The 19708-nt window shown below is 36.3% G+C and overlaps 5 protein-coding genes across 6 annotated transcripts; 2 read left to right on the top strand and 3 right to left on the bottom strand.

Annotated features, from left to right (window-relative positions):
* Nucleotides 1-51: 51 nt before the first annotated feature.
* On the bottom strand, nucleotides 52-3034 carry LOC146478537 (RAC family serine/threonine-protein kinase homolog). Its single transcript, XM_085112147.1, has 2 exons — nucleotides 2798-3034; nucleotides 52-1259 (listed from the first exon to the last, which is right to left on the bottom strand). Exons 1-2 carry the CDS (start codon nucleotides 2966-2968, stop codon nucleotides 1041-1043), a joined length of 390 nt encoding a protein of 129 aa, XP_084968273.1. The 5' UTR covers nucleotides 2969-3034; the 3' UTR covers nucleotides 52-1040.
* A 34-nt stretch (nucleotides 3035-3068) lies between these two features.
* LOC146478536 (phosphatidylinositol N-acetylglucosaminyltransferase subunit H-like) lies at nucleotides 3069-6323 on the top strand. Its single transcript, XM_085112138.1, has 5 exons — nucleotides 3069-3251; nucleotides 4547-4649; nucleotides 5167-5294; nucleotides 5422-5514; nucleotides 5639-6323. Exons 1-5 carry the CDS (start codon nucleotides 3069-3071, stop codon nucleotides 5720-5722), a joined length of 591 nt encoding a protein of 196 aa, XP_084968264.1. The 3' UTR covers nucleotides 5723-6323.
* LOC146478535 (uncharacterized) lies at nucleotides 6055-8963 on the bottom strand. Of its 2 annotated transcripts, XM_085112145.1 has the most exons (3): nucleotides 8946-8963; nucleotides 8111-8385; nucleotides 6055-7460 (listed from the first exon to the last, which is right to left on the bottom strand). In XM_085112145.1, the coding sequence occupies exons 1-3, from the start codon at nucleotides 8946-8948 to the stop codon at nucleotides 7298-7300; spliced, it is 441 nt and encodes a 146-aa protein (XP_084968271.1). In that variant the 5' UTR covers nucleotides 8949-8963; the 3' UTR covers nucleotides 6055-7297. The 2 variants fall into 2 exon arrangements, with proteins under 2 accessions (XP_084968271.1, XP_084968270.1); XM_085112144.1 differs by lacking the exon at nucleotides 8946-8963 and having other exon boundaries at nucleotides 8111-8743.
* Nucleotides 6055-18906, bottom strand: LOC146478533 (uncharacterized). Its single transcript, XM_085112137.1, has 5 exons — nucleotides 16987-18906; nucleotides 16317-16340; nucleotides 15524-15798; nucleotides 14072-14888; nucleotides 6055-6341 (listed from the first exon to the last, which is right to left on the bottom strand). The coding sequence occupies exons 1-4, from the start codon at nucleotides 17143-17145 to the stop codon at nucleotides 14726-14728; spliced, it is 621 nt and encodes a 206-aa protein (XP_084968263.1). The 5' UTR covers nucleotides 17146-18906; the 3' UTR covers nucleotides 6055-6341; nucleotides 14072-14725.
* On the top strand, nucleotides 12174-14032 carry LOC146478534 (phosphatidylinositol N-acetylglucosaminyltransferase subunit H-like). The gene is made up of 4 exons (XM_085112150.1): nucleotides 12174-12841; nucleotides 12894-13021; nucleotides 13145-13237; nucleotides 13369-14032. The coding sequence occupies exons 2-4, from the start codon at nucleotides 12959-12961 to the stop codon at nucleotides 13450-13452; spliced, it is 240 nt and encodes a 79-aa protein (XP_084968276.1). The 5' UTR covers nucleotides 12174-12841; nucleotides 12894-12958; the 3' UTR covers nucleotides 13453-14032.
* Nucleotides 18907-19708: the final 802 nt, after the last annotated feature.

Below are 19708 nucleotides of genomic sequence, written 5' to 3'. Positions count from 1 at the left end.
TTGAATGGCTGTATCTCGCCTAATATTAGCTTGAGTCCCATAGCCCATAATGCACAGACTTGTACCCAGACCCCCACGGTATGAAATCAGGCAATGGAGTTCCCGGTGTGCTGGTCTGGTCTTTGTGCTATTTCATGATTAGTAGTAGGAGGAGTCTCTTTGTTGGAACTTATTGTTCTGTGAGTTTTCTCCTGTCAGAGGTTCTCCTCTAGCGAAGTTTATAAATAAATATATTAATAAAAAAAATAAAATTTTCTTCCCTGTGTTTGAGGCATATAAAAGTGTCTAATCTTGCTTCCTGTGGGATACAATACCACTCAAGATGGGAGACTGGGGATGGTATAGCTGAAACCGATGTCATGTACAGGTATGCACAAACATAGGACGCATAAACAACAGGAAATTATTAAAAACTGACTTTTTAATAATAAACTGTTTTAAGTTAAAGTAAAATGTCTCTTTTGATCACTTTGTGACCAGATATGAATATACTTGTACATGAATATGATAACCTGCATAAGGCAATTAAGTTATGATTGTGTTCAACAATGTTCAAAGATGATTAAGATGTGCAGTAATGTCATGAGTACAAATGTTATAAAAAAGTATTAAATAGATACATCCACTGAATATGGACACCTTGTTGTTGCAAACACTTGTCTTGGTCCAGTAAACCATAGATATTCCCTAGAATTGACCTACATTACAGATGAACATGACCATCCTGATACTGCAGACACTTTTTAATACTGGTTCCAATGTTGTGCCTTATTGCATAGCCTGCAGAGTGTGATGGATAATTGTTTGCATGTTGGCAAAGTTTTGACAACATTAATAACAATAATAATTATTAATATTACTATAAGTTAGTGACTTAGAAATAAGTACAAATGTGTATTAAACGGTGCATAAATACAGAGAGGGAGAACAACTGAACGTTACCAAGTTACCACTAATCTTTTTTCTGTTTATCTCTTTACTTAAAAAGTTTTTGAATTATGTATACTTATTAGATATAACTCCAGACACTGCAGTAACTGTTATTGCACCGTACAAGCTTGTGAGCCGTCGCCCATTTGTCCCGTTGCCTTTGCAAAGCATAATGCTTGCATCCACTCTTGCTGGTCTTGCTCAGTATCGGCACAAAAGAAGTAGACACGTTTTGTTCCTTTTGGTTTAATCCTGAAGGCAAACTGTTTTTTGTCTATGTTACAATCTGTAAGTTCACACCCTTCTAACATTAATACTTTGTGTTGCTCCTGCAAACCAAAACAAAAAAATCAGAATTAATTGTGAAGTTTGTGACATGTTGCAGTGACTGCTTGGCAAGTGTGTATGTTCTGTTTTCACGAAAAACTGCTGTTACAGGGACAAAATTTTGTGCCGCAACATGTTGCATATATTTATATATAGTATAGTCAGCAGAGCTCAGATCTGCTCGCACACAACTCAGTACACAACATTAGTGCTGTCGCGTAAATTGTATGCAAATGAGCACTATAGAAAACCACAAGAAACGAACAATGTAAGTCAATAATTTATTAATTTATTTCTGTTATTTCTTTTTCATTTATTTCTTTATTAATTTATTTCTGTTATTTCTTTTTCACAACTTTTGTGGACTCGCTGTGGTCATACAAATTATGTGTGCATATGAAGCGTCCAACTAAAAGACCCACATTTTCAGTGTTGCATCATGCGCACTGCTTATGCAAACTGTCCCCACTACAAAATAGAAATAATTAACATGTTACTTTTTAACCCACAAGCCTTCACTAGATATCGTCCCCAGTACACTGCACCCAAGGGAGCATCTTCCAGCAAATTGTCCCCTCACGTATGCCAAGCTTAAAGCTAAGGTTGTAATGTCCTCCTCATACTCCAACATGACAAAAATGTAAATCAGTTATTTTGTTTTATTTATTGCCAACTTAATGTTTTAAAATATATTTATAAAGTTTTGTGGATAATTATGATCAAGTATGTATGAACCAAAGAGTAACATTTTAACATTACTGGAGGTTATCGGGAAATCAAATCAGATTTTTTTCTATTACACCAGTGTTTAGTTTATTGTAATTAGCAAGTTTGACCGTTTCAAGTTATATTGATGTTAGTCCCTCTCCCATGCACATACCCTGCTAGCACTGTCCTATTAAACACTAATTAATTAATTGACCAATAAAGCTGAAAGAATTAAAGTCCAACAAGGGTCTTTTAATACACAGTCAGTCCAAACTTAATTAGTTTTAATTTATCTCCTAGACAACAATGGAGTGTTGTTATTGCGCGCATAACATGAAATCAGAATTAACCATAAGGTAAAACATAGCACCTTGATCTTTGGACTGATGTGAAACACATTGTAAACAGGTGACGGAATTTCTACACCAAGAATATTAAAACAAGAGTATACGTAGCAAATTTAAATTGCTTAATAAACGAAAATTAGCAAATTTCCACGTACAACTGAAAATCGTTATAATACAAAGTTTATTCAAGCTATTTTAAGACTAATTAGTGTAACTAGCTAATGTACTATAGTGTACAATGTCTGATCGGTTGATCTGTTGTGGCCAAAAAATTTGTTTTTCCATGGTATGTTTAAGTTACTTTTTAAACTGGCTACAAAAGTAATTGGTGAGGTACCAGCATTTTATCTGAATCGTAGCACCTCTGTATCTTTTCAAAGGGAAACAGAAGCTAATTCAAGTTCATAACCATTGACTAGTAAGAAATTAAGGTAATCTCAGATCATTGCAATAGTAATTCACATCTGATTTCTTTGCACGCTCACCTCAGCCGAAACACCGTAAGACAATTCATTTTTCTTTAGGCAACACCAACGCTTATCCCAGCGTTTATAAAGACGACTTCTTTTCGACAGCCAGCCTTGTTTGTTAATCGTGTCGCTGACAGAACTTCCTTCCTCGCTCTGTCTATCAACATTCTGCCCGCTTTCCGCCATCTTTATTTGTAAATCGCGCAAGGTATTGTGGGTAGAGTGCAAAAGCAAAATGCCGGACAAACATTGAGACTCGTGTCTTTATTTGAACGTCAATTTCTGAATGAACAAGCTAGACCTTGACTTCGAAGGCTCAAATATTCATGGCGACAAGTTAAGGGTTTATTTAAAAGGGGATGGTGTTCTGTCCTTGTCATTTGTGATAGAACACGCAGGACGTTCGTCTCGGTGGCTCTTGTATCTCATTTTAAGCTGCGTCCTTGCAGTTGTTGGCGCTGTTTATTGGGTAAGACTGACACGATGTTCCATTTAAACTGCTCTTAGGCTACTTGCATTATAGATAGCTTATTCATCTTCTGGTATTTTAAACTGTCATTTAAATCTAATTTTAGACATATTTTTGTAAAAACCCCATCTTATCAGACTTGGGACGTTCATGGCATGGCATGAAAAAAAATCAGTGTGGTTGATTTTTGGGGGGTTGCCTAAATGAAAAATTAATCTTAAGGGTCCACATTTTGGTGCCTCCGTTGAACAAAAAATCCTATACCCCCACCACAACAACTACACAATCCTTGGAAGGTAGTGTGGGGGGTGGGGGGGGGGGGAAGGGTGCGGTGGAATAGAATGTCCCCTTTCCATTTATGCACCACAGTACAATAAATTGAGTGAAAGTGAGGCCACTGTGGGGGAGGTAGAAGTTAAGGAGTAACTGCAGAATACCCCGCCATATCCAATACATGGATGCGCAGTCACTCACCACACACTTAAAGAATGACAGATGGGCATTCAGGTACAGGACAGGAAAACCCCTCTTCTTTTGATATTCCAAGGTTTGGGTGAAAAGGCTACCCATTTATACTGTCAACACCCATCCCCCTATGATCTTCTTAGGTTTGGGTAAAGTGGCTATGTGGCTACACGATAAACAGGACTGTGTTTCTATATCATTGCGTAGCCCCTAGCTTAGAGCACTTAAGGAGTGTTAGGGTATTCCACAGTTAACCCAGGGTTATAGTAAGGACAAGTGGATGCCAGGGGTCTAATGTTGTGACCTGTACACTTTAGTACCTGTTCAGACTAGGTGCCCGTGTCAGAGCTCTGTGCCCGGGCACTAAAAAGGACGTTGTTCAGACTGCTTGGTGCCCAAGGAGCAACTGTGTTCTCCTCTGTCAGTTTAGCGCCCGCCATTTTGTTTGCTGTATGGTAAGGAGGTATGAGGAAAAAACGTGGGAACTGACAAAATCCTATTTAGACCAGTGCCCGACTGCCCAGGAACGTTGCCCAAGTACTACCTTTGGAGGTAGTGCCCGTGCCTGGGCACAGTGCCCAGATTTTTGCGCGGGCACCAACAAAAAGCTTTGTTCAGACTAGTGCCGCTGCCTGGAACCGGGAACGGGCACCTAGTCTGAACGGGGCTTTAGACTCCCGAGGGAGCAGATGCCTCTTCTGGTTCTTGTTTTCACCCGCCGAGAAATGTGCTGGAAAACAAAGTTTACTCTTACAGGATATTGGTGTATTCGTCAAAAGTCAAAGTGACCATTGGTTTAACATATTAAATATATATGGTTCTCCTTGCAGGAACTTCTGTCATTAACAGTAAGCAGTTTTGTCATCTGGACAGCTTTGTTGTTGATTGTAATCTGCCTTCAATGTTTGTGGTATTTCTTGAATGTTGTCAGAGGTGAGTTAGATTTTCAAGCTTTACTTTGAACAAACTTTTCATACACCTTTATAAAATATGGTTTTTATTGCTCATACTTTTGATTGGTTGTGAACTTATTTTAGATGACCCTTATCATTAGCTTGATTTCTCATGTCAAAGAATAACTTGTTTTAGGAAGGAATTACAGCAGGCTAGCAGTGGATGAATGTTGCTTAATTCATTAAATTGAAGGGCTGGGAGCATGACGGACCTAAGTGCATTTCATGTTGCGTTTTGTTGTTTTAGCTCAGGTTTTTATTGCACACGAAGCGTATAACAGCAGATAAAACATCAGAGCAATGTTTCATGAGGGCATTCTTAGGCCATGTGCAAAAGTATATGCATGGATGGATTCCATGCAATTGGACTGGATCTCACATCTTCAATTGTACACATTGATGTAGCTAATGAAAATGTCATTATGATTTCTGGTCAGGATAATTTGTACATTTGAATGTGTAACTCCCTGAAACCATTTTCTTATCTTACTTTACAGAGTCTGTATTTGTTGTTAAAGATCTTGGAGTACAGTTTACCAGATCTGGAGCATTTGGAGTGCAGATGAGCCAATTTATTGAACAGCACAGAGTTGATGACATACTCATCACTGAAGTCGTAACCATGGTATCGGTCTGTTAATATGCTCCTTTTTCGTTTTGGTAAAATTTCTTGGTAAACTTTGTTGCTACATGTAGCAGTTAGCTATGCTAGTTTACCAAATAAAATATGATTATTTTGTTCTTTTTCACAGCATCAAGTGGTGTTTTATTTGATGCTGTTGATCAGTGATGGCACACGGGACGACACATCCGAAAAAAATCAACAACTTCTCCCCCTTTTCACGGTAAAACTATTAAAAAATAAATGTGCTTTCAACTGTGTAATTCATTTGTCACAATTGAGTTTATCATCTTAGATACACCGCACAATTTCGAATGAATTTTTAATTTTCACATGTTTTATTCCAGTCATCAACACCGTGTCTAGAAACCATCACGCCAATTTATCATGGCATTCAGCAGATACTCGGAATTCAAAAGATGAAGTTGTGAAGAAATGGTATCTCAAAGAACATTTTACCATGTGTAAATTGAATGTTACAGACAAATTAAGGAAGTGAACTTGCCATGTTGAAAGCCTGAAAACTGAGGTAGTTGTTAGAAAAGATTTGTAGCTGGTAAGACTATGGGTCCTGTTTTCCAGCAGCAGTTAAAATATACTTGACAGGGACTTGTGAGCACTGGCTGATGACCAGGTAGAGAGTGAAAGAGTATGCTTGGAAAAAATAAAAATTAAAAAGCCCCCCAGATGCCAAAACATGTTTTATAAACTGAAAAATGAGTATGATTATTTATTTATTATTTGCTTAGAATGAATATATGCCCAGGGCTTATGTTCAGGATTTTGTGGTATATAAGGAGGTAGACACACAGTAGGTAGTAAAAATTAATTTATTGTGCTTGTATTTAAACAAAGTGTTTTGTTTAGGTTGAAGTATCTCTTAAAATCTTAATTAAACAAACAATGTTTTGCTTATAGTAGCTGTTATAACTTGCTGGACAGGTGCAGTTTTGTGTAGCTGTTAAAATATTGAATAAATATAAGTTTACATTACCACATATTAAAAATAAAAGACAGTATATGAAAACTGAACTTCCACTTTTTAAGTTACTGTATGTGATGTAATTAATTTAACCCTATTACATGTATATCTAGACCAGTTGTTCAAAGCCCAATAAAGCCAATCCCGGATTAACATGAACTCTGATGCAAGTTTAATTAATAATCAATAAAGATTCTCCCAAAAGATTTGTCCCTCAGTTTTGTCTTAGACTTTTCTTAACCTTTAGCTTGAAATCAGCCTTTTAAAACATTTTAAACGAGCAAGATGAAAACATTGATTTACTTTTTATTGTGGATTAGCGTTAATCAGCTTTTGAACAACCGAGTCCAGGCTTTTCTTGTTGTCTTCTGGGGCTGGTGGGAGGAGGTCTGTAACTCAGCGACTATTATTTAAAATAGCGATGACAATGACACTTGGAGGATAAATAGTAAGTCCTAAGATGTTTCCTTTGAGGTCCACAATTAGAAGCGACAATATCATATTATGTGGTTATTGTGTCATGATTACCAAATGGCAGCCATCTTCGATCTGCCATCTTGAATTTCTGGATTTCCTCAAACTCCAGCAAAGTACCAAAATTGTAAAGTAAACAAAAGTAATCAAAAGCACTAAAATAACACTAATATGAGATAAATACGTAAATTAAAGGTACTGTAAGGAAAGTAATTATTTTCTTTATCTCAAAATAGGATTTTCTATTTTCTGAAAAAATGGCCAGTCAAAAATTGGTTGTCATGGTAACACCAAAGTCAATAAACACTAACCAACCACATCAAATTGTTCCCAGATAAATGTCTGAAAAAGCCACTAAGTTTCATGGTGTTCAATTACCCCCCCCCCCCCTCCCCACCCACCCAGTCCAGATAGGGTAAAGTACTGTTGCTTCTTTTGCAACATCACAGACTGAGTTTTAACACTAAATGAGTTCTAATGACATTGTTTAGAGTTTATAAAAATTTTAGGAGTTAATGCCTCAAACATTCACCACTGAATGGTAACAGAATCACTGTCTGTCTTTTCTCTTTAGCTCTTTAACCATTTCTTGGAAATTGAAATCCTCTTCATCATGGTATTCAAAGTATTTTACTCCTTTGAACTCTGCCTTAAGACGTTTGTTTGTACTTGCGTAAACCATCTTGTCCCAAACGCTGATGTTATCAGGGCACCTGCAAAAACCAGCATCATTTTAATTTGAAATCTCTTTTGTGAAACATGGCTTAACTTTGTCTTGAGAAATCCTAAAGAGTGACCATACAAATGAAAGTTTCTGAGTAGACTTCCCTGGGGTACATGTACATATGGTTATCATGCCTCACAAGGTGATTCTAACTTTTGAGTCTGTCAAAAGAAATCCTGATGTGTGACTATATTGAAGTAAAAGGTAAATTGATTTAAGTTAAGTACTTTTCCTGTAGTTGAGTTGCAGTTAAGTCTGAGAACCATTCACACCAATAAAAATGCATTAAGCAGGGCTTTTTGTGTTGCTGTTTGTTATACTGGGCTTGCAAAAACATAGCAAGAAACAGTCAATCCCAAAAAAAGAGACTCTGGAACTAAGTTATTAACCTTATTAATATTAATATAATAAATACAGTATACAATAATTAATAAATGACATGCTACCAACTGGAGGTGGGGTGGGGGGGGGGGGGGGGCATTTCATTCTCATGTGGACTATATGTGTAATTTTCATTAATTGTTATTTTCTGGGATCTCTTTAAAAAAATTAAAAACCAGTGGATTGTGAGAGTTAAGAGCAGCTCTGCTTGCTTTGCAATTAAAATATATATATTTACAAAGCGTAAGAATTACGTACCAGAAAATGTATCCTACCACGTCCTTCATGAAACCACTCTTACGCTGAAACCTAACATCAAAGATAATGTAACAAGGTTCACCAAGGTTGAGAATGTCCTGCTTCATTTGGTTGAAAACCTTTTCATTTGTTTCTTGGGTGTGGTCGGGAAGTGGGTCAGCAGACTTCTCCAAGACAATCTCTTTTCTGTCCTTTATCTTCATGATTGCAAAGGCGTGCTCTTGCTTGGTCTTGATAGCAGTAAAAGTGGATTTGCATTCATCTGTCACTGGAAACTGAAACATTGGACAAAAATATCAATGTTAACCGTATTTACCTGTGTATAATGCATGCTTTTTTCCATGAAATTAACCTCACAATGTTTGGTGCATTTTATACATGGATGAAATGGTTAAATATAGCCTGAAAATTAAATGGTAAAATTAACCCTCCGCCTTGGTCCCCTCTATTCTTGAAAGTCAGAGATCACAAGATTTCAGTTTTGCAAATTTACTAGTCTGGTATTGCCACCTGGGGACTAAGAAACTTCATATCTACATCACAAATTGCAACCAAGGATTTTATAAAATCAAGAAAACTGTTAAATTTTGGTTAGTGGCTGAACTAGTTGGTATGGACTTGAGTTGAACCAGTGGCTTTTCTTCATCCATTTGGCTGGCTGCCTGTCTGTACTCGACCCTCACGACAAATTATAGAGTGTGACCCAAGACAGCCTGAATTTAATCTAACTGATTTATAACCAGCTGTGATCAAAACATGAATAATTTAATGTTATGTCCAGTGTAATTAGCATCCAGATATAATTCTATCAAAAAAATGTTGATCTGCTACTCACCATTTTGGTATCAATTTTCTGATTCTAGATCTGTAAAAGATTAAGGCCATTAAGATTAATTAAATGTCAATTTTTTAGCAATTATGTTAACAAATCATCATTTGATTAATACAATGTGAAGTGCAAATTAAAGTACTTCATCATTTTCCCTTTTTACAAAAAAGAAACCGATAACAGCCACAGCTTTTAAAAGTTGACCTAACCCTTAACATTTGTTAATATAGCAGTATAAAAACGTAGCGAGGAGAAGTTGTGGAAAAATAACCTTGAGGTTATTTTTCCACAACTTCTCCTCGCTTTACTGCTTTTAATATAATTTAACAAATGTTAAGGGTTAGGTCAACTTTTAAAAGCTGTGGCTGTTATCGGTACAGCTTTCTAATTGATTAACCCTTAAAATAATCAAAGGCTCCTGTGAGCCAACTCGTGAATGCAGATGACACATAGTAATTGCAATTTAGACGGCTACGGAAACTTCCTCAAAAGCTAAAAGAAATTATATCTTTGCCCGATTATGTAACGAAAAATGACCATTCTTGTACTATTAAAATGATTGTCAAATTATTCTGTACCGATTGAATAAGCCGATTATTCTGATGCGCCGATTAAAAAATATCACGTGTTTTTTTTATTCAAAGTTTATAGGAGCACGCCATGTGCAGCTACGTCATGCAAATTCGTGTGATAGTCCGCGGCTACTGGATTTCGCGATCGGGCTAGTGGATTCTAACCATCACTTGCCCGATGGGCAAGTGAAGTTTTTTTGGGAATTAAAATTACAAAATTACTGTAGGGCAAGCCGATCTCACAAAGGGAAATATGTTCAACAAAGTATCGCATTACGATTCATGCCCGACATAAATGCGTGAAATTTTTCCTTTGGAGTTCAGTCCACGCAATCCTCAAGTAAAAATAATGAACTATGACAAGCTCTTGCTAAATAAGAATTTTTTATCGACCGCGTCCTTTTGCTTTCCCATAAATTACCAGTTGTAAATTTCAAAAATGAAACATTTTTTCCCTTTGAAACCTCTATGAAAGCTGACAAGATCTTAAAAGTGTTCATTTCACCAGAAATTTGCATAATTTTGTTTACGACGTCAATGATGCGTGACATGGCACGTTCCGCTTTCGCGTGAAAACTGACAAATTAAATTATTTTTAATTAAATTATTTTTAAATTAAATTATTTTTAATTCTTGAAAGAAACCGCACTTCGTAGAAAAAAACGAAAAAATCCTATAACTTTGCTCAGATTCAACGAAAAATCCCCATTCTTACACTAAAATGATTGTCAAATTATTCTCTACAGAATGAATGAGAGAATTCTGACGCGTCGTGAAACAAATTTTCCCTTTTTTTTTTTTTTCACTAATTGAGTTTACGACCCCGGACTTTCTGAAAAACTGAAAAAACTTGAAACTTTGCTCAGATTGAACGAAAAATCACCATTCTTGCACTAAATGATCGTCAAATTATTCTCTACATATTGAATAAGAATTTCCTGATGCGCCATGAACAACAAATGTTCGCGTGTTTTTTTCCACTAATTGAATTTAAAACTCATTCACTGCGCACGCCCGAAAGTTAACGACAAAACCGACTGATCGACTGATCGACTGATCCACCAAGTCGAGAGTCAGCTATCGCTATAACTCGTTCATTGCGCATGCGCGCATTCACGAGTTAAAAAGCATAGTTTGATGCTAATCCCTTAAGTTGGTAACGCTTTTCTGGAAGTTTTCCTCATATAATTTCTTTAATTTGGATTGTTGAACTCACAAAAGCTGCCACTCTTCTGGAAATGGTGCTGATTTGATAGTAACATGACAACTGCCAACTGCATATTTATCCAGAAAGCAACCAATAATATTAGAGATGCAGCAAACCCCATTTGGCATGAAATTTTTAAATTAAGTTAAAATAACTTTACACAGTATTGTCCACTAATAAATTTAAGTGAGCAAATATATTAATCTGGAAAGAAACAGCTGAGTCCTACCTGAGTAACTAGTTTCTTCCAGTCCTGGTCCTGCAGGTGTATTATCCTCTGCACTATCTTCTAATTTGATGATTATGAAAGTGAATTTGCAGTTCTGTATATATACCTTCTCAGTATGATGACACAACTATGTTTAACATTGTTGTAAGAAATATCAATTATATGATTGCTCAGCAAAATTTGTGATTCCTCCACAAAAGCTAAAGACTGCGTCCATATAAGGGCATAATTTGGAGAGATAGCCGAGAGAAATGGAATTTTCTGAGTGGTTGAATAGATGTGTTTTAAAATGCACCTGTCGTGGAAATCACCTAAACTGTGACTTGAGATTGAGTAAGGAGAATTTTATTCCAAGAAATCGAATGACATTTTACTCTTTTCCAGTGGCAATGATGATGAATCGTGAACTCGGTTGAAAGTTATTGAAAAGAAATCACTTCAGAAGAGGAAGTAGAGCCTATTAAATTGACATCTAGCTATATGATGATATGTGTGACTAGTTGTTAACTTTTAAGGCAGTTATAGACGTTAAATTCTCCTTATATGGTTTTGTTGCCAATCTTTGGTTATAAGCAAACAATGGAGAAAGATTTCACACTATAATGCGTTATTTTCTTGCTTGTGTACGTGTGAAGATACACTTTTCCTGACTGACGTACCAAATGATCATTGTTGATGACAGGTTTGTCAGGTTTTTTGGGCAGCAAATTAAGCAGCATCAGCCATACTTTTAGAACGGTAATGAATGTTGTTATAAGGCCTAACTTATATAATTACATTTACATTTAAAAACCCAGTACCAACAGATATATATATGCTCAAATATTTGCACTTATTTATACCCTCCGAAAAGTCTGCCTAACTTGTTACCAAATTGCAGGTTTTCAGAGCACAACATATCCAGTCGTTTTAAATCAAAATTTAGAACATATTAAGGTATCAAGGCGTAAGCCTACGTGAAATAATGCATTTTGTTGAGTTTTACTAACACTGCGAAGCAAAACGATCTAGTAAGCGCCAATTTTTGACTGAACGTAAACATTACCTTATAAGGCAACGATGCTTTCACCTTTTCGTGACATCATTCATGGCTGTAAGCCATCACGTAATCATAAAATAGCTGGAAAATAGCTATGTATCGCACGCGTTTATAGTTGGCACATTTGCTCTTGTTGTTTATTTATTTATTTATTTTGAAGATTAAAGGGAACAGGCGCTTGGAACAGGGAAGTGCGACAACCATAAATTAAATTAAATGCAAATTTGGCGCGCGATGAAGGCAACGAAAGGTTATCGTACCTTCTTTCACTTCTAACAACATTCCTTAAACCATCGTTATGAGATACAATGAAATTACACAACAGCTTGTTATTTCTTAGTTAAATTACACAAATCATTGCGACCTCAAGTCCTGACTCGCGAACCGCTACACAGAATAACACCATGCATCGACGGCGTGACGAAGCAAATAGCGTGACATCGAAGTGAAAATACGTCAGTGGCGTGACAAAATAATCTATACCGAGAAAATCACGAGATAATCAGCGGGTTGATATCAGCACTGTTATAGTTTCAGCAGCTTTCTGAGCATTCCCTCAACATGTCGTGCTTGATTTTTCCTTGCTTACTCTTGTTCATCTTCGTCCGTTGCGGTCGGTGCCTTCAAACCGAGATGTTTTACAAGTTCCGCGAGCTTGTTCATCGGCATCAGTATTCGCTTCACGCGCGAAATGACCCAATCGAGGAACACACGATCGAGCAACCACTGGACCACTTTGAAGTTGAACAGGAACAAGCTACGTTTAAACAGCGTTATTGGGTTAATGCTAAATACTGGAGGAAGCCTAACGGCCGGTTTTCTTGTACATGGAATTCTTAGGCCACGTGCCAAAATGTATGCATGGATTGATTCCTCTCTGAATCCATTGCCTTATGTTACTTTGCAGAATCTGTATTTGTTGTTAAAGATCTTGGAGTACAGTTTACCAGATCTGGAGCATTTGGAGTACAGATGAGCCAATTTATTGAACAGCACAGCGTTGATGACATACTCATCACTGAAGTCGTAACCATGGTATCTGTTAATGTGCTCCTTTTTCGTTTTGGTACAATTTCTTGGTAAACGTTGTAGCTACATGTAGCAGTTAGCCATGCTAGTTTACCAAATAAAATATGATTATTTTGTTCTTTTTCACAGCATCAAGTGCTGTTTTATTTGATGTTGTTGATCAGTGATGGCACACAGGACGACACATCCGAAAAAAATCAACAACTTCTCCCCCTTTTCACGGTAAAACTATTAATAAAAAGATGAATGTGCTTTCAATTGTGTAGTATTATTCATTTGTCACAAGAGTTTATCATCTTAGATATACTGCTGCATTTTAAATGAATTTTTAATTTTCACATGTTTTATTCCAGTCATCAACACCATGTCTGGAAACCATCACGCCAATTTATCATGGCATTCAGCAGATACTCGGAATTCAAAAGATGAAGTTGTGAAGAAATGGTATCTCAAAGAACATTTTACCATGTGTAAATTGAATGTTACAGACAAATTAAGGAAGCGAACTTGCCATGTTGAAAGCCTGGAAACTGAGGTAGTTGTTAGAAAAGATTTGTAGCTGGTAAGATTATTGGTCCTGTTTTCCAACAGCAGTAAAATACTTGACAGGGACTTTGAAGCACTGGCTGATGACCAGGTAGAGAGTGAAAGAGTACGCTTAAAAAAATTAAAAAATAAAAGCCCCCCAGATGCCAAAACATGTTTTATAAACTGAAAAATTTCATACGATTATTTATTTATCATTTCCTTAGAATAAATATATATGCCCAGGGCTTATGTTCAGAATTTTGTGGTATATAAGGAGGTAGACACACAGTAGGTAGTAAAAATTAATTTCTTGTGCTTGTATTTAAACAAAGTGTTTTGTTTAGGTTGAAGTATCTCTTAAAATATTAATTAAACAAACAATGTTTTGGTTATAGTTATAACTTGCTGGATAGGCGCAGTTTTGTGTAGCTGTTAAAATATTGAATAAACATAAGTTTACATTACCACATACTAAAAATAAAAGACAGTATTACTATATGAAAACTGAACTTCCACTTTTCAAGTTACTGTTATGTGATGTAATTAATTTAACCTTATTATATCTAGACCAGTTGTTCAAAGCCCGATAAAGCCAATCCCGAATTAACATGAACTCTGGTGCAAGTTTAATTAATAATCAATAAAGATTCTCCGAAAAGATTTTTGTCGCTCAGTTTAGCCTTTGACTTAGACTTAGCTTAAAATCAGCCTTTTAAAACAATTTAAACGAGCAAGATGAAAGCCTTGATTAAATTTTTGTCGTGGATTAGCATTAATCAGTTTTTGAACAACTCGGTCCAGGGTTGTTTTATTGTCTTCTTGGGCTGGTTTACTTTATTTCAAAATAGGATTTTCCATTTCCTGAAAAAATGGCCAATCAAAAATTGGCTGCCATAGTAACACCAAAGTCAATAAACACTAACCAACCACATCAAATTGTTCCCAGATAAATTTCTGAAAAGTCACCAAGTTTCATGATGTTTGTGCAAATATTAAAAAAGTTATTGTGGTTCAATTCCCCCCCCCCCCCCACCCACCCAGTCTAGATAGGGTAAAGTAGTGTTGCTTCTTTTGCAACATCACAGTGTTTTAACACTAAATGAGTTCTGATGACATTGTTCAGAGTTCATAAAAATTGTAGGAGTTATTGCCTCAAACATTCATCACTGAATGGTAACAGAATCACTGTCTGTCTTTTCTCTTTAGCTCTTTCACCATTTCTTGGAAATTGAAATCCTCTTCATCATGGTATTCAAAGTATTTTACTCCTTTGAACTCTGCCTTAAGACGTTTGTTTGAACTTGCGTAAACCATCTTGTCCCAAACACTGATGTTATCAGGGCACCTGCAAAAAACAGCATCATTTAATTTGAAATCCTTTTTGTCAGACATGGCTTTAACTTTGTGTTTCAGGGAGAAATCCTAAAGAGTGACCATACAAATGAAAGTTTCTGAGTAGACTCCCCTGGGGTACATGTACATATGGTTCTCATGCCATACAAGGTGATTCTAACTTTCGAGTCTGTCAAAGAAATCCTGATGTGTGACTATTCAAATAAAAGTTAAATTGATTTAAGTTAAGTACCTTTCCTTAAGTCTGAGTACCATTCAGACAAATAAAAATATATAATTTAAGCAGTGCTGTGTTGCTGTTTATTATGCTGGGCTTGCAAATACATATTAACAGGAAATTACAGCCAATCTCATAAAAAAGAGACTCTGGAACTAAGTAATTAACCTTATTAATATTAATACAATAAATACAGTATACAATAATTAATAAATGACATGCTACCAACTGGGGGTAGGGGGGGGGGGGGCATTTCATTCTCATGTAGACTATGTATCATTTTCATTAATTGTTATTTTTGATCTCTTTTAAAGAGTTAAAAGCCAGTGGAGTTGTGTGAGTTAAGAGCAGCTCTGCTTGCTTTGCAATAATTAATATATATATTTTTCCAAAGCGTAAAAATTACGTACCAGAAAATGTATCCAACCACGTCCTTCATGAAACCACTCTTACGCTGAAACCTAACATCAAAGATAATGTAACAAGGTTCGCCAAGGCTGAGAATGTCCTGCTTCATTTGGTTGAAAACCTTTTCATTTGTTTCCTGGGTGTGGTCAGGAAGTGGGTCAGCAGACTTTTCTAAGACAATCTCTTTTCTGTCCTTTATCTTCATGATTGCAAAGGCATGCTCTTGCTTGGTCTTGATAGCAGTAAAAGTGGATTTGCATTCATCTGTCACTGGAAACTGAAACATTAGACAAAAATATCAATGTTAACCATATTTCATCTGTGTATAATGCATGCTTTTTTCCATGAAATGGTTAAATATAACATGAAAATTAAATGTTAAAATTAACCCTCCACCTTGGTCCTCTCTTTTCTTGAAAGTCAGAGATCACAAGATTTCAGTTTTGCAAATTTACCAGTTTGGTTTTCCTACCTGGGGACTTTGCAGAAAGAAACTTACATGTACGTCACAAATTGCAACCAAGGATTTAATATCAAAAAAACTGTTAAAAATTCAGCTTGTGGCTTAGCTAGCTGGAAAGGAATTGAGTTGAAACAGTGGTATTTCTTCATCCATTTGGCCGTGCTGCCTGTTTGTACTCCTCATGGCAAATTATGGAATCTACCACCAAAACTGACCGAATTTAATCTAACTGATTTATAACCAGCTGTAATGAAAACATGCACTGTGATGTCCAGTATAATAATTAGCAAACAGATATAATGTTATCCAAAAAATGTTAATCTGCTACTCACCATTTTGGTATGAACTTTCTGATTCTGTAAAAAGATTAAGGCCAACATTAATTAAATGTCAATCTTTTAGCAATTATGTTAACAAATCATCATTATTGATTAATACAATGTGAAGTGCAAATGTTAACTTCATCATTTTTCCTTTTTACAAAAAAGAAACCGATAACAGCTAACAGCTTTTAAAAGTTGACCTAACCCCTTCACATTTGTTAATATGGCAGTAGCGAGGAGAAGTTGTGGAAAAATAAACTTGAGGTTCTTTTTCCACAACTTCTCCTTGCTACTGCTTTTAATATAATTTAACAAATGTTAAGGGTTAGGTCAACTCTTAAAAGCTGTTATCGGCACAGCTTTTTAATTGATTAACCCTTAAAATTAAAAGGATAGTTTGATGCTAATCACTGAAGTTGGTAACGGTTTTCTGAACGTTTTCCTCAAATTTCTTTAACTTGGATTGTTGAACTCGCAAAAGCTGCCACTCTTCTGCAAATGGTGCTGACAACTGTCAACTGCATATTTATTCCGAAAGCAACCAAGAGATGCAGCAAACCCCATATTTGGCATGAAATTTTTAAATTAAGTAATATTAAAATAACTTTACACAATATTGTCCACTAATAAATTTAAGTGAGCAAATGTATTAATCTGGAAAGAAACAGCTGATCCCTACCTGAGTAATTTGTTTCTTCCAGTCCTGGTCCTGCAGGTGTATTCTCGTCTGCACTATCTTATAATTTGATAATGAAAGTGAATTTGCAGTTCTGTATATATACCCTCTCAGTATGATGACACGACTATGTTTAACATTGTTGTAAGAAATATTAATCATATGATTGCTCAGCAAAATTTGTGATTCCTCCACAAAAGTTAAAGACTGCGTCCATATAAGGGCATAATTTGGAGAGATAGCCGAGAGAAATGGAATTTTCTGACTGGTTGAATAGATGTGTTTTAAATTATGCACCTGTCATGGAAATCACCTAAACTGTGACTTGAGATTGAGTAAGGAGAATTTTATTTCAAGAAATCGAATGACATCTTACTCTCTTCCAGTGGCAATGATCATGAATCGTGAACTTAAGTTATTGAAAAGAAATCACTTCACAAGAGGAAGTAGAGCCTATAATTGACATCTAGCCATATGATATGTGTGACTAGTTGTTAACTTTAAAGGCAGTTATAGACCTTAAATTCTCCTTATATGGTTTCGTTGAAAATCTTCAGTTATAAGCAAACAATGGAGAAGGATTTTACACTGTAAACGCGTTATTTCCTAGCTCGTGTACGTGTAAAGATACACTTTTCCTGATTGACGTTCAAAATGATCATTGTTGATGACAGGTTTGTCAGCTTTTGAGCAGATTAAGCAGCATCAGCCATACTTTTAGAACGGTAATGAATGTTGTTATAAGGCCTAACTTATATAATTACATTTACATTTAAAAACCCAGTACCAACAAATATATATGCTCAAATATTCGCACTTATTTGTACCCTCCGAAAAGTCTGCCTAACTTGTTACCAAATGGCAGGTTTTCAGACCACAACATATCCAGTCGTTTTAAATCAAAATTAAGAACATATTAAGGTATTAAGGCGTAAGCCTACGTGAAATAATGCATTTTGTTGAGTTTTACTAACACTGCGAAGCAAAACGATCTAGTAAGCGCCAATTTTTGACTGAACGTAAACATTACCTTATAAGGCAAAGATGCTTTCACCTTTTCGTGACATCATTCACGGCTGTAAGCCATCACGTAATCATAAAATAGCTGGAAAATAGCTATGTATCGCACGCGTTTATAGTTGGTGCGTTTGCCCTTGTTGTTTATTTATTTATTTATTTTGAAGATTAAAGGGAACAGGCGCTTAGAACAGGGAAGTGCGACAACCATAATTTAAATTAAATGCGAATTTCGCGCGCGATGAAGGCAGCGAAAGGGTATCGTACCTTCTTTCACTTCTAACAACATTCCTTAAACCATCGTTATGAGATACAATGAAATTACACAACAGCTTGTTATTTCTTAGTTAAATTACACAAAGCGTTGCGACCTCAAGTCCTGACTCGCGAACCGCCACACAGAAAAACACCATGGCATGCATCCACGGCGTGACGAAGCAAATAGCGTGACATCGAAGTGAAAATATTTATTAAGTGGCGTGACAAAATAATCCATACCTAGAAAATCAGGAGATGATCAGCGGGTTGATATCAGCACTGTTATAGTTCAAGCTGCTTTCTGAGCTTTTCCAAAACATGTCGCGGTTGATTTTTCCTTGCTTACTCTTCTTAATCTTCGTCCATTACGGTTGGTGCCTACCAACTGAAATGTTTTACAAGTTCCGCGAGCTTGTTCATCGGCATCAGTATTCGCTTCACGCCGAAATGACCCAATCGAGGAACACACGATCGAGCAACCACTGGACCACTTTGAAGTTGAACAGGAACAAGCTACGGTTAAACAGCGTTATTGGGTGAATGCTAAGTACTGGAGGAAGCCTAACGGACCGGTTTTCTTGTACATAGAATTCTTAGGCCACGTGCCAAAATGTATGCATGGATTGATTCCATGCAATTGGACTGGATCCCCGGGGGGGGGGGGGGGTACTCCAAAAACAAATTGGGTAGGGGTGTGCGGCCCGCTCCCCAAAACCGTTACCCTATTTATGACCAAAATCTGCGATTTTCCCTATCCTTTTTATGACCCAAAGTAGCGTCTAAAAAAAAAATCGAACCCAGGACTAGAGTGCAAAAATCTATACCCTATTTATTACCAAAATGGCAGCAAAATGGCTAAAAGCGACACCCTATTTATGACCAAAAGTGCCAAAAAACCATAGCATTTGCAGGCGCCGCACATACCTATATAGCCCATATAAGGGAGTACCCCCCTACCCCCCTTCCCCTGGGACTGGATCTCACATCTTTAATTGTACACATTGATGTAGCTGATGAAAATGTCATTATGATTTCTGGTCAGGATTGTACATTTAAATGTGTAACTCTCTGAATCCATTGTCTTATCTTACTTTGCAGAGTCTGTATTTGTTGTTAAAGATCTTCTTGGAGTACAGTTTACCAGATCTAGAGCATTTGGAGTACAGATGAGCCAATTTATTGAACAGCACAGAGTTGTTGATGTACTCATCACTAAAGTCGTAACCATGGTATCTGTTAATATGCTCCTTTTTCGTTTTGGTACAATTTCGGATGACACATTCGAAAAAAAAACCAACAACTTCTCCCCCTTTTTACCGTAAAACTATTAATAAAAAGATAAATGTGCTTTCAAAAATTGTGTAATATTATTTATTTGTCACAAGAGTTTATCGTCTTAGATACACTGCTGCATTTTAAATGAATTTTTAATTTTAACATAATTATTTTA

The sequence above is a fragment of the Pavona decussata genome, unplaced genomic scaffold (assembly GCF_977016875.1).
Source record: "Pavona decussata unplaced genomic scaffold, jaPavDecu1.1 SCAFFOLD_64, whole genome shotgun sequence".
NCBI lineage: Eukaryota > Metazoa > Cnidaria > Anthozoa > Scleractinia > Agariciidae > Pavona > Pavona decussata.
Note: the sequence above shows the minus strand (reverse complement) of the source record. Positions and strands in the feature narration are given on the sequence as shown.

Coding starts and splice junctions, on each gene's coding strand:
- LOC146478533 (XM_085112137.1), bottom strand. CDS start 17,145: ATGATTAATATTTCTTACAACAATGTTAAACATAGTCGTGTCATCATA. Junction 16,341..16,986: donor GGAAGAAACAAATTACTCAG/GTAGGGATCAGC, acceptor ATCTTTTTACAG/AATCAGAAAGTTCATACCAA. Junction 15,799..16,316: donor AGAAAGTTCATACCAAAATG/GTGAGTAGCAGA, acceptor CTAATGTTTCAG/TTTCCAGTGACAGATGAATG.
- LOC146478537 (XM_085112147.1), bottom strand. CDS start 2,968: ATGGCGGAAAGCGGGCAGAATGTTGATAGACAGAGCGAGGAAGGAAGT. Junction 1,260..2,797: donor CTTACGGTGTTTCGGCTGAG/GTGAGCGTGCAA, acceptor TTTGGTTTGCAG/GAGCAACACAAAGTATTAAT.
- LOC146478534 (XM_085112150.1), top strand. CDS start 12,959: ATGAGCCAATTTATTGAACAGCACAGCGTTGATGACATACTCATCACT. Junction 13,022..13,144: donor TCACTGAAGTCGTAACCATG/GTATCTGTTAAT, acceptor TCTTTTTCACAG/CATCAAGTGCTGTTTTATTT. Junction 13,238..13,368: donor AACTTCTCCCCCTTTTCACG/GTAAAACTATTA, acceptor GTTTTATTCCAG/TCATCAACACCATGTCTGGA.
- LOC146478535 (XM_085112144.1), bottom strand. CDS start 8,394: ATGTTTCAGTTTCCAGTGACAGATGAATGCAAATCCACTTTTACTGCT. Junction 7,461..8,110: donor GTGGTAGGATACATTTTCTG/GTACGTAATTCT, acceptor TGGTTTTTGCAG/GTGCCCTGATAACATCAGCG.
- LOC146478536 (XM_085112138.1), top strand. CDS start 3,069: ATGAACAAGCTAGACCTTGACTTCGAAGGCTCAAATATTCATGGCGAC. Junction 4,650..5,166: donor TTTCTTGAATGTTGTCAGAG/GTGAGTTAGATT, acceptor CTTACTTTACAG/AGTCTGTATTTGTTGTTAAA. Junction 5,295..5,421: donor TCACTGAAGTCGTAACCATG/GTATCGGTCTGT, acceptor TCTTTTTCACAG/CATCAAGTGGTGTTTTATTT.